This window comes from Gavialis gangeticus, unplaced genomic scaffold (assembly GCF_001723915.1).
Source record: "Gavialis gangeticus isolate Ggan-Ray unplaced genomic scaffold, GavGan_comp1, whole genome shotgun sequence".
NCBI lineage: Eukaryota > Metazoa > Chordata > Crocodylia > Gavialidae > Gavialis > Gavialis gangeticus.
The window spans coordinates 366,648-379,519 of record NW_017729012.1 but is presented as its reverse complement, the minus strand read 5'-3'; the positions used below and the strand labels follow the sequence as shown (position 1 = coordinate 379,519).

At 45.4% G+C, this 12,872-nt stretch overlaps 1 protein-coding gene across 1 annotated transcript in view; it reads right to left on the bottom strand.

The window, feature by feature from the left end:
* The window catches only part of SLC13A5 (solute carrier family 13 member 5), a 27,307-nt gene extending 14,476 nt beyond the window's left edge, over positions 1-12,831 (bottom strand). Inside the window, exons 1-8 of the mRNA XM_019511010.1 lie at positions 12,680-12,831; positions 9,435-9,563; positions 7,977-8,113; positions 6,349-6,557; positions 4,380-4,551; positions 3,021-3,143; positions 1,739-1,951; positions 327-448 (exon numbers count right to left, since the gene is read on the bottom strand). Coding sequence (XP_019366555.1) covers positions 327-448; positions 1,739-1,951; positions 3,021-3,143; positions 4,380-4,551; positions 6,349-6,557; positions 7,977-8,113; positions 9,435-9,563; positions 12,680-12,784 — 1,210 coding nt within the window. The 5' untranslated portion in view covers positions 12,785-12,831. The remainder of the gene's footprint in view (positions 1-326; positions 449-1,738; positions 1,952-3,020; positions 3,144-4,379; positions 4,552-6,348; positions 6,558-7,976; positions 8,114-9,434; positions 9,564-12,679) is intronic.
* Positions 12,832-12,872: the final 41 nt, after the last annotated feature.

The window sequence follows — 12,872 nt, the reverse complement described above, 5'->3', positions numbered from 1 at the left end:
CATATATATAGTACTATTCTTGCCCTGATCATATCTGTAATTCTTATTAGCAGTGAAAGTGTGTAGGTGCACTGGGGGGCAGAATCGTGAGAAAACTGTGCAGTTCGGATACACAAAAGCAATGTGGTAGTTAGGTCCTAGGGACTGCATACATTGCAAAGCAAATTGCAGTAGTGTGTTTCTTCCAGCACAGCCAACAGGACCTGAGGAACCGTTCCTCAATCTCAGCATTGGCAGCGGCGATGTCACTATGAGAACATGAACTGGACTCGGGGGGCAGGGGTCCTCCAAGTCAAACAAATATTGTCAACCCCGCTTTCAATTACCTCGTTCCCTCTGTTCAGGATCAAAGCTATCTCGATTACAGCAAAGGAACTTGGGTTTAGTTGCCGGAACGATGAACAGTAACAGTGCAACGAAGATAGCGACCGTGGCATCAGTGACAAACCTAGAGGAAAAGGAAAAAGGCAGCTCAGAGTATAGGATCCCCTTCTCCCATAACATGGCATTCCCCCAGCATGTGGTTCCCCACCCCAGCGAGTGACAAGCCAAATGTCTTATTTACTTCTATTTGCCTGATCTCTCAAAAGTAGCCTATAAAATTTAGCAACATTTAGTACCCCCTAAATTCTAGTTCCTAGTAGTCAGGCTAGCAAAGCGTACCTGTATTCATATCATCTCGCTTGTTATTCAGCAATTTGTAACATGCCTTCCATCAGAGGATTTTCCCTTCCAACAAGGGTTTTTCCTCCTACACTTCTCTCAGGTAGAGACATATAATTACCTTACTTTGTATTGGGAAAACTGAGGCACAGAGAGATAAAGTACGTTGTCAAAGGTCAGAGGCGAATTAAAAAAACAGAACACTGACTGATTGAGATGCATTAACTGCAAGTACGAGCAAGACACTGTGGCATCTAATTATCACTCATGGTTATTGGGACTTATACCTATAAGAGCGTAAACCACTTTTGAAACTGGAACTGAGGACTCTCAGCCAGTTACTCAGTTTTGCTAAGTTTACTCTGTAGCAATTCCAAGCCTTCAAAACAGAGCTTGGATGTTTAACGTTCTTTGCTAAGAAGGCGCATGGTTTATAGCGGTTAGTTTATCTAGCGCATTTTCTCTTGCACAGAACGTTTCTACGTATAAAAGCATTACAAGCTCACTCTATCCTCTAGGGATACATCAATGTCTGGAGACAAGAATGATTAACTTAGACTTCAAGGTATTTGGGGCATGGACTGACAAGTTCTGTGTTTGTACAGCACCTAGCACAGCGGGGTACTGGTCCATGATTGGGGCTACTAACTGCTACCACAATAAAATTAAGCAGCTGTGGATGGCAAGTGACAATCCAAAATTCAGGTGATACTGGCCCACGCGAGCCGAGTACAGTCACTTTGACAGCAAAGCCGTATATTAAGATAACTAAACCACAGAACTGAAGAACCAAGAGAAAATAAACTAGATTGAGATGCATGTAAATGATTTCCTCTCATATCAGCTCCATTAGGCTCATCCTGCAGTACCCTTTGCATTGCCTTCCAATCTCTACCCCTCACTAGATCAAATATGATCAATTATCTGGTCCCAAGTAAGAGGCAAGATCAAATCTGTGCAACTACTTCTACCTGTCACTTGAAACAGGAGTTGAAATCAGGTTGGTAGTCAAAGGGGAATACAGCTGAGGAACATAGTGGTCACTGAGTCAAGACACTGAAGGATGCAGACTTACTCTGATTTCCTGTTGAAGAGGTAGGTGGCCCAGCCAGGAATGAAACCAGGGTCACGTGTAAACCACAGGAGAACCAAAAGAACAAATATCATGAGGACGTTGAATTCCGCGAAGGAGATGGAACCCAGTTTCTGGAGCTCTAACTTAAGCACACTGAATGCAGCTCTCTCTTTGTCGGTCCTCTCCATCCCGCAGCCCCAGGTCTGTTTCAAACTTCATATAAAAAAGAGGTGATGTTATACATATGTGCTTGCAAGAGAAAAAACCTGTTCCTCCTGGGGGCAGGACCATGTTGCTAGCTATAGGTTGGTGCTAGTAAGGAGGTTTTTGAAAACAGAAGATTCCATCTAAACATGCTGTGGGGTCAAAGCCAAAATGTTCCGCGGGGTCATGCTGATTTCCATCAAGCGTCCTCCAGGAGTGAGCTGTCATACTTGGACTTGCTTAGAGAACTGGTCCTGAACGGGGGAGATCCAGGTTCCAACTCCCTGCTCTGCCAGATTCAGTGGTCCAAAGGGAAAAATCCTGCTTTGTATCAGGGCTTTGTACCCAGGACTCCCACATGCCAAGCAGCTGTCCTAGTTACATGTCCCTCCAATCAGGCAGATCTGAAACCCAGTGTCTTGGCACAATTCTGGTTTTGCAAAAACATCGTGTTTTTATTTCCATAACAAGTTTGGAAACTCCCAAGTTGCACGGAATCACGCTTGCCATCTTCTGTACTAGGTTGTCTACAGCTAAGCCACACTACAAGGTAAATCACTTATCTTGCAGAGTCTTTCCTCTGCACATAAAGGTCACCAGTTATCATATCTGACTGAGGTCACTGGGAAACAGAGGAGCAGCATGGTAGTCCCATCTCTGCCACTGATCTACTATGCCTATTTCTACCACCGCCACCTTTTCTCTCTTGAAATAGCAAGCTCCTGGGAGCTCTCACTAGGCAGATGTACAACACCAGTGACAGCAGAACAGAAAATTGCAGCTGGGGCTTCTAGGTACTTCTGGAAAAGAAATATCAGTGCTAACTGCAAATGTAGTTATAATTAGTTCACTTCAACCCCAACACGACACTGTATGTATACCAAGTTCCTGATAAAGATGCTGTCATTCCTCTGCTACTCAATGCTTCTCCTCCAGACAGGAGAGCTAAACAGCAGCCATTTGAGGACCCTATCCCTGATAATAAGAAAGAAAGGTATAGGACCAGACTCTTGGCTGGCTTAAATTGAATGGTTTACAGCTGCTGAGTGTTTAGCCAGTAGTGCAATTTAATACTTACTTGAGTCCCATGAATGAAAACTGGAGCCAAAGCCAAGCTAATATCAACATCAGAATCATGTTAGGGAAGGCAAATCCAAACCAGGAAGCAAAATTTACAGTATCACCATTTCTGGGGAACAATCTGAAGAAAAAAAAACAATGTCAAATCACTGATGAGTCTATTCTCCCTTTACTATCTGCTGATGGGAATTATCCATGAACCTCAAGGCTTATCCATGATTAATAAAGTGCATCACCATAGCTCCAAAAGGCTCCTGGGTTCAAACTGACCCCCAGATGCCTTTTGTATAATATCTTGCTGTTTGTTACAGAATATTTTACAGTAAACTCATTCAGCAGCTCCTGTTCCTAGTTTGGGTCAAGCCATTGGAAAGACCCAATGTACGCTGCACAAGGCAATGTAAAGATCCACCCATACCTTATCCTTAGCAGTAGTTTTGCTTTTACCACATCTGCTCATCCATCATGGCGTTTCTAGCACTGCTTTCTCTTTGCTCTTTATAACTAAGGGGGTCTGCATATAGACAGGAATTTAGGGTATGAGTCTGTTTCTATGGAAACTAACCACAAATCTGTTCACTTCAGTAGGATCAGGATTTGGTTCTCAGAATCTGAAATGTCTCTAACTTTGTCCCTGTATTTTTGCATTCACGGTCAAGGCTAGATGTAACTTGAGTAGAAATGTCAGTTCCAATTCTTCAGCTGGTTTCTACTGGTTCTATTCTAGCCAGCTAAATTTTAAAACCTGTTAGCGTACTGGCTGAGGGACTAGCCATCTTCTGGTAGAAATTAGTGAAGGGCTGATGTGAAGTCTACTGGAATTACTACTACAGAGATCACAGATCTGAATCAACGATTCCCAAACAATTCCATAGTCAAGACTGCATTATAGCAGAGACAGACAGTCTTGTGGACACCTCCTCTCCTCCTCAATAACATCCCTGTGGCTTCTACAGCAAATGCGTATATGAAAGAGTCATTTTAAAGAGTCTAATGTATTTCTAGATGAAAAGAGGTCACACCGTCTCCTTCTGCTTCTCATTGCTTTTCTCCCTCTCATTTGCTGTGTGTTAGCTGGAAAAAAGTAGGAGCCAACAGCACGTGATCAAACAGTTCTCGGCATGTCATCAGCAAGTGCATCAAACCCTCCCATAGATCTATACCAATTGCACAGGCAGCTTTCATTTGGCTATCTAGCTGCCCAGTTGTGTTGGAGAAGAAAATGAAGAGGATAAAATAGGTTATTCATTATGATGTAAATCACCCAGGTATTGCTTAGAAGCCACCCATTTGGCTGGCCAGAAAACAAAGTGAGGCCTTTTAAGCAGCCTAAAAAGAAATGGTGAAAAGTACTTACTCATTCATCTGGCCTTTCAACACCAGGTTTGGCCCTGTTCCTGTGAGCGTTGCAGTTCCTCCGATGCTAGCAGCATAGCACACACACAGTATCAGCCCCTTGCAGGTGCGCTTCTTTAATTCGCTTTCCTTATAAGCTGTGGGGTCATCAGGGATGTGTCCATTACTTATGACTAGAAAGAAGAGAAGAGTGTTATTTGCCTTTGGAAAAGCTCTGGGAGGAGTGTACTCAGGAGGACAGCATGGACAGTGCTGCAATCTGTCTGTGCCTCTTATCTTGAATAATGCAACATTATGTAGGTTATGTGGCCCAATCCCTTTCTAGTAACGTTCATGGGGAGTTGAAGAGAGGGTGACCTTATAATAATGATGGCGCTAGTTAGGGATTCTGGAGATCTGGGTTCAAGTTTTGGTTCTGCCAAGGACTTTCTGTATAAACTTGGGTAGATCATTTTGCCTCTCTGTGCCTCAGTTTCCTTTTCTGTACAAGGAGGATATCAGCCTTTGCCTCCATCACAGAAGAGCAGCATTGGAGACTGCCAATAAATGCAAAAGAGCAGAGGATCAAATTCTTTCCTGGTGCAGCCACTGAAGTTAATGGAACTGCAACTGCTTGTATCAGGGCTGTATTATGTTTCTATAGCTCAGCGGTTGTCTTGCTTCTCCTTTTGGAGATAAATCCAATCTGAAAATGTGATTTCAATAGTTGTGCTGGATGAAATCACCATGAAAAATGCACTCAACTCCAAGATGCCACAGGACACCATTCACAATCTGGGTTACCTGCCTTGTGGGAGGGGGTAAGTTAGGAAGCTAAACCAAACTGTTAATGGTAAACCAGCACTTGGAAGACAGTTCAAAATCCAGAAAAACTGCCACTAGCACTGCTCACCACTGAGCATCAAAACTGAATCATGCATTATCAGATAGAAGAAAGCCTGCCTTCCTTAACAGCTCTGATGTTCAAAATTGGCCACATTACTGCCAAGTACCACGTGACAACGTTAAATCAGAGGCATCTGTGTGCCCCACGTCCCCACTGTATGTGCATGTCTTGTGGGTTTTCCTCTCACAACACCCCTGTGAGGTAGAGAAATAATCACCCCATTTTACAGAGAGGGGAACTGAGGTGCTAGGGAGTTTTAGTATTGTGACCAAGGTGACACAGAACCTGCAGCTGATTGAGTTCCTGATTATGCATGCAGGCCTCTCAGGTCCCTGCCCATTGCTTTGTTCTGCTTCTTCCCCTCACAGTAAAAGGTACTGGAGTCTCCAATCATACAAGCTCTGCAAGGACACATCCCTGCCTGCTTAGAGACCCACTGAAGTTAATGAGACTTGACACAAGTGCATGATTCTACCCATATAGAGAGCGTAGTTGCAGGGGTGGAGCCTGGGGGATACCCAAGATAGAGAGAAAAATATTTTCAAGTATGGAGAGGCAAGGAACCCCACCAGAACCTATTCCAGGGTAGGGCAAATGCCAACTCATCTTAGCTTTCATGTGGGTGTTGCTGGATCATGTATTACTGGGTCACTTCCCCTGCAACTTGCTTGATAAAGGTGCACCTGCTGATTCATGGCAGCACAAGATGCTATCAAGTAAAATTTTCAAAACTGCCTCAGTGACTTGAGAGCCCACTGATGCTGCAAGTGGTTCCTGGTTAGCCAGGTCACTTTTAAAACTGGGACTTGAAGTCACATGGGTACTTTTGAATTGTTACCGCTCACCTGGGCCTGATACTCAGTGACTCTGAGAGCCCCTGGATTTCAAGAGGATCAGAGGGGTTCAGCATACATAAAAAAGCTTCAGGTATTACGTGGCTTTGCAGCACAAACCAGCAGGCTTGTTTTGCCACGGACTGAGCCAGGGTGGTATGGGAGGCATGAGATTTTTTTCTGACATGGTCAGTGTGCTATGGATCACCATGCTCTTCAGGAATACCAATGGACTGTAGCTGGCCCCTTACCCTGCACCCCCACTGTGTTCGCTGCATTCTTTTCTTCCAGTTCGATCGCAACATTTGTTTGCGGAACAGGTGGCTCTGCCAAATCCTCCTCAGTGCTGTACATTTGTTCCAAGATAGCCTGGACGATAGGAACCATCATGGCAGTAGTGGCAGTGTTGCTTATCCACATGGACAGGAAGGCGGTGACTCCCATAAACCCCAGCATTAAGCTGCAGAGAGAGAGACAGAAGAGAGGGAGGAAGGATAAACCCAAAAGCCTTGCTGGCCTTTGGCCACAGGACCTATTGCAGGGCTTCCCATGAAAGCTGGGCTCAGGTTGGAGTGCATCTATGCTCTAGAAAAGCAAAGCCTGGGCCAAATTCTCTGCTGATGCAGCTCCACTGCTTTCGCAGAAATACACACAGAAACTATTTAGCCCTGTGCATCTCCATAAAAGTAATCCAACTGTTGCTCAGTCCCAGCTGGAAGTGCCTATAATTTAGCCAGCACAGAAAAGAACCTGTTATTGAACAGCAAACCACAAACCACTGCTGCTTTCCCTGGTTTCCATCCAGCCTGGAGAACGATGCTTTCTAACATGGCCTGGGCTCTGGATCTCAGCTAACACAAACCAGCTGCTCTCCCCCACTACCAGCTGTACCAGGCTTCCTCAGCCAGAGTGGGCACTGTGGCCATCTCCTGTCAGCCTTGCCTGCTCTGCTAATAAGTGACCAGTGCAGAATGTGGGTTCCTGCAACTGAGTGACAACCGAGACCTCAGCGGCACTCGGATCCTCATAATCAGGGCCAAATCCCAGTGTATTTGTACAGAAGATCATTGCTGGATTCAGAGAAATAAAACGGTCTTCCCAAGACAAACAACACCCACCTAGTCCCTCTCTAGTCTCTCCTACTGCTCTGGCAATGTAAACCAGCAAATCCATTTTGCCCTGTTCCCACTGGTCGTGTCTGGGCTATACCAGGGCCTAAGCATCAGCTGTCACGGCCCTTCTTTACGGATGCCCAAGGCACTGCCCTGCATTGCTGGTCTACAGCACACAGGCAGGGACCAATTCCTCGAGTGATGCCTGTCTGCATTACGCAACAATTTTGATGCACTTCAGGGCCATGGAAAGTGGTGAATGGGCAGGATCTCAAACCCAAGGGGAAATTTGGAGGGTCAGTTTCATAGATTAACACGGGTAATTCTCTGCTGTGCCTTTGCTCTGAGCTCCTCAAAGACTCAAACAGGAACCGAGTGTCTGACCATGAGGCAACACAAAGGACCCAACTGAGAAACTTAAGAGCCCAGTGTTAAGGGCTAGGAATGAAGATCTAAACACTTCAAAGCCACACTCAGCACTCAAGACCTGATGGAGGCATGAAGGACCCAACTAAATCAGTAGCAAAACTCCCCTTGACTTGGCGAGAGCCAAGTCGTATGTCTGTCCTGGGTTTTAGGGCATGAGCTCATCCCTGCAAGGGTGGAGGCAGCCTCTGGAAACCCTTGGCAATTGCATGAAACAACTGCAGGTTCCACAGCTTTCATTCTGTGTTACTCCACTGAACTTTCTCTCCCCAGCCTCCAAGTGTCAGCTGGTGCTGAGCAGGGCTGCCCTGACAGGAAGCGGGTGTAATGGGGCCTCTTACAGTGCAGGCTTGACTCCAACGATGAGCAAGACCCTCAGTGCAATGCGTTTGTGCAGGTTCCAGTGCTCCACAGCCACGGCTACAATCAGGCCCCCGACAAACAGCATGTTGGTGTCCTTCAGGTACTGCATGCACACCTGCAACAAAGGAGTCTCCGTTAGCTGCCAAAGTCTCATCCAGTCAACAGCCAGAGCACTCCAGTCCTCCTCCTACTCTCACTGAAGCCATCTGTAAACCTCTCCTCCTTTCCAGCATAGGCATTTTCCTGTGCTCCCATACCCAAGCCTGTGCTTGCTTATGTGGATGTCAAGCTGACGAGACCAGAGACCTCTTCTCTGTTTGTCCAATGTCTAGGGAAACTGCATCCTGACAGGAAGCGGGTGTAATGGGAGCATTTATGAACTCAGTGCTAATGACCTATTAAGTATATGACCTGTGAAGAATGGAGGTTAGTTGCTCTCTGCTTTGCATGCACAACTGGTTTGCCAAGAGGCCAAGCCACAAATGGTAGCTCAGCCCTTCTGAAAAATCAGGCATAATCCTTCCCATAGTTAGTCATCAGAAGGGACTGAATCCTGGACTTTCTGTACTTAAGCACAGAAAAATACCACTTGAGCCAATACAGCAAGCTGAAGAACTGGCAAAAAGACTGTTATCCTTTACAAGTACCATCCACTGGACATGGATATAGTGCATTTGTCTCACACATCTGAAAGCTCCTAAAGTATGAGTGCTGGCTTGTGAGCCACTTTAATAATGACCCCTCAGCCAAGAAGGCTTGGCACAGACATTCAAAACACCCAAGGAGGAATTGATCTAAGTTACACGGTTTTCTGTAAGTGGTGTAGTTTAGATAGGTAGTCCACAGAACACATATTAGCCTTTTTTGGGGGTGGGACAACACCTTAGACTGGGTTCCACCATTTTTAAACCAGTCTATACATGCCAAACATCTGTTCTGTTGATGGTATAGACTGGTTTTGTGAGCTGAACTTCTGTTCTGTTATGTGTATAAACCAGTTGCCAATCACTTTCACCAGTAAAAGTGTAATGTCTGTACCAGACCGACGGGTCTAAACTAGGAACCTTCCTTGCCAAAGCACAGATCCCTTCCACTCACTGGCTACAGTAGGAGGCTATTCTCCTCCACCTGGACCATCTACCCATGAAGGACACAATCCACACCGTGCATCACATACATAGTCACATCTGTGTCAACATCATGCATTTGTTTCTGTATCTTTCTGGTCCTGGTTTACACTACAGATGTTAAACATGTTTGATGAGTGTTGACATCGGCATCTTGGAAGCTGCTTAGGGTGGATGGATGTTAACCAGAAGGTAAGCAGCTCAAAGTTGAGATGTATGGAAACATTTTCTCAAATACACAAAGGGAAGCCTGTCTCAGGCCCTGAAATTTATGGTTTAAGTCTGCACTGCCCAGGGATCAATACCTACCTCTTTAGACTCCAGGATGCCAAACAGAGGAAATAATACAACTGGGAGGAGAGAAGTAATAGCCAAGGGGATAACCTCTGTGCACCAGTACACAGCCATGAGGATGATGACATAGCCACATCTGGCCTCCTGTGGGAACAAAAGTGAGCAAGTTCTTACGCACAGTAAACTAAGTGCGTTGCTGAATACATAGCAGACGCCCCAAAAGTAGATCCCAGGATATAAGTGGCAGCATCTAAACTACACAACCAATTAGAGGAGGGGAAAGTAGTCGATGCAATGATCCCTTTCCCAGGGAAAATGTTCTTGGAGACATGGCTACTACAACCCAGTAGATTTCAATGGCAAACCTGTACCTTCCAGAGAAGTGCTGGGTCCATGAAAGGCAAGGGCAGCCTTACCACTGAGTTCAATGCGACCAAGGTGTCACCCCACAGCTGAACTTTTGGCCTGATTGTGATGATGCAATTGCCTACTACTTACCGTTAGAGTCCTTTGGATAGAAGCCCACTTCTAAAAGAAGTCAAACACCAAATGAGAGACATTTCATGTTTCCATCTTATCAGTTACTCACACATAGGTCTGGTGAGGACATGCCAATTTAAATGTTGCATTCCCAAGCCTTCTCCTGAAACCAGCATATATGCAAAACTCTTTTTCACATTGGTGTTTGTATTATATATATACACAAAGACCACGGGACAAAGCTTAGCATACAGGAAAACCAGAATTTCCATAGGAAGACAACAGGTGGCCCACATGTGTTCATTCAGCTAGTGTTTGGATGTTCAATAAAGGCAGCACATTTGTTTCCTAATAGGCAAGATTTTTAAGGATGAACCATGATTTGGCTGAACTCGGTTTGTAGTTGCCCACTTTAAAGGTGTTCAGTTTTCCGAATGTGGATGCTTAGTGCTTTCTGAAGATCAGGCCTCTATAAAGTGCCTGAAGTTCAACACCCGAAACTGTGATTTTAAATGTCTCCAGTTGGTTTTGAAATTACTGGTCTAATCTTTGAAGTATCTGTGCATTGCTTTATTATAGGTATTAAGCTACTCACTTGAAATTATATTGTGTTTGCTCAACTGTGGGATTTCCTAGATTAGAAATGTTGAAACAGGTCTACTTAAACTGTTGATTAGACATTTTAATCACCTAGCAATCCTTGGTTTTGTAAATTCAATCTTCCTGTGGGAAGCAAGTATTCATTAAGTGACTGTAAACAGGGTTTAACATCTTTAAGCATAAATGCTTCTTGGTTCACAATTTGCTTGTTTAAAATAACTGATTAAAGGGTTTTATTCTAATATAACAAATGGGATCTTTCTGCCAAGAGCACAGGTGGTGGCAAAGAAGTGATGTTTACTGACGTACTGCATGGGGATCTTTACAAAAAGCAAGGTGTTTCTGCTTAATTTGGTTGATAAGCTTTTTATACAAGTAGGAAGTGGTACCAATCATTTTACTGACTGTCAACTTTAGAAGAGAGTAGCTACAGAAAACTTTCAGTAAAAGGAACAACTCTGTATGAATTGCACAGTAAGAGAGAGCCAGCGCTCCTTGGGTCGCCATCCTTGATTGTTGCAACTTGATGATGCAATTGTAGGTTGTACATCAGTAGCTGAATGAATGCTGAAACTTCTTGTATAATTTTTTGAGCATTTTGCCAATATGAGAAACACTAAAACAGCTCTATGGACCTGAAGAAAAGCAACCTGACAACATGACAGAAGCACCAGTTATGCAGAACACGAGAGTAAATAATTTACAGAAAGTTCAAAAATGCAAGAGTGACTATAAATTAACTCCATTAAATACAGGCAATTCAAATGTGAACAAGAACAAGGGTTAAAATGTATGTAAGCTGTAATTAATAGGAGTTAAAATGTATGGAAGGCAAGCTGTAATTAACAGGAACAATTGTAGAACGTGGTTTGTTTTTTTTAAGTCTTTGAACAGTTTGCAGAAAACATAATGGGTACTTCTGGTACAGGTGAGAAAGTGATCATTGGCAGGAATTTTACTTCCCTGTTGTGCAATCCTGTAATCTCCTACAATGATGACATGATATTCCTTCTTCCCAAACTTCAAAGACACTCGTTCACCCTTTACATTGCAATGGGTGTGCTCCACAGTATTGACTGTACAGCACTTACCCTCCAGACTTTTACTTTTTCAAGCCACTTTAACTATGATTTGCTCCCAAGCCCATAGCAATTTGTCTTGCAATGAAGTCTCTGTGGCCAACTGAAAGGCAGGGCTGACATTATTTAGCCAGGTAAACCCAAAAGGGCTATTATTTTTGTTTAGAAACATGCGTGAGGTTGGGTTTTTTTTCTGTAGTTTAACATATACTGAGCTATTTAGGTCAGCGAAAGAAAAAAAAAGACTAGCTTTAACATTATTAATAGAACTGACTCTAAAAGGTGCAGTATTTGCTAGAAGCATGGTTTGCCAAAGAAACTACACACTACAGGGAGCCTGCTTTACACCAGCTTGACACAGGGGCAACTCCACCGAGAACAAAGCTGCACCCGGAGGAAGGTGCAAGGGGATAAGCAGTTTGCAATTCTTTGCCGACACGGTCCTACTGCTTCCCGAGCCGTCCCTTTAGCGAGTGATATAATCCTCTCTATCATCCGACCCCGTACAGAACAACTGCCCCTTTCCTGCCCCTGCACAGAATGACAATGAAGCGATGGGTAAATACGAAGCCCCACAGCATGTCCGTGGCTCGTTTATAGATGTAGGGTCAGATCATCATCAAGTCCGACTCCCTGCCCTGGGCAGGAATGCATTTCCCAGGCGGAGAAGGAGAAGCGCAGAGTGTGGAGGTGACATGATATCACCTTTTCTATCATGAATAGAAAATTATCTATCACCAGCACAGGGAGATGCTTTGTCCTGGCCCCGGACAACTATGAAACGACGGGTAGATACGAAACCTCATCCGTGGCTTGCACGTCTCCCAGAAGCGCAGCGCGTGGAGCTACACGACCGTCGCCATCCCACAACGTGACTGCGGTCGGTGTCAACGTCCCCGAGCCTGGGCCGACAGCTCGGGGTGCGAACTTTTCTGGGCGATGCGCGAAAACCCTCCCGTTGCGCCCACGTGCAGGGCAAGGACAGGGCGAAGGGGCGGGTATGAAGGGCCTCCCCCCAAAAAAGGGACTGGACAGCTGGAGGATGCTTTTGGGTGTGGACAGGTGGAAGAGGAAGGGAGGGGGACAGGAGCCGGCTCTTACCAGGCTGCGGAGCACGAGCGGCAGCGGCAGGAGCAGCAGCGGCGGCAGCAGCAGGAGGGCGAAGGACTTGCACGGCAGCAGCGACCTCGCCCAGCGCCGGACCATCGTCTGCGGGAGCGGAGCGGAGCGGGACGGGCCGGGCCGGGCCGGGACAGCCGCTTTATACGAGCCGGCCGGGACACCCCACTACCCC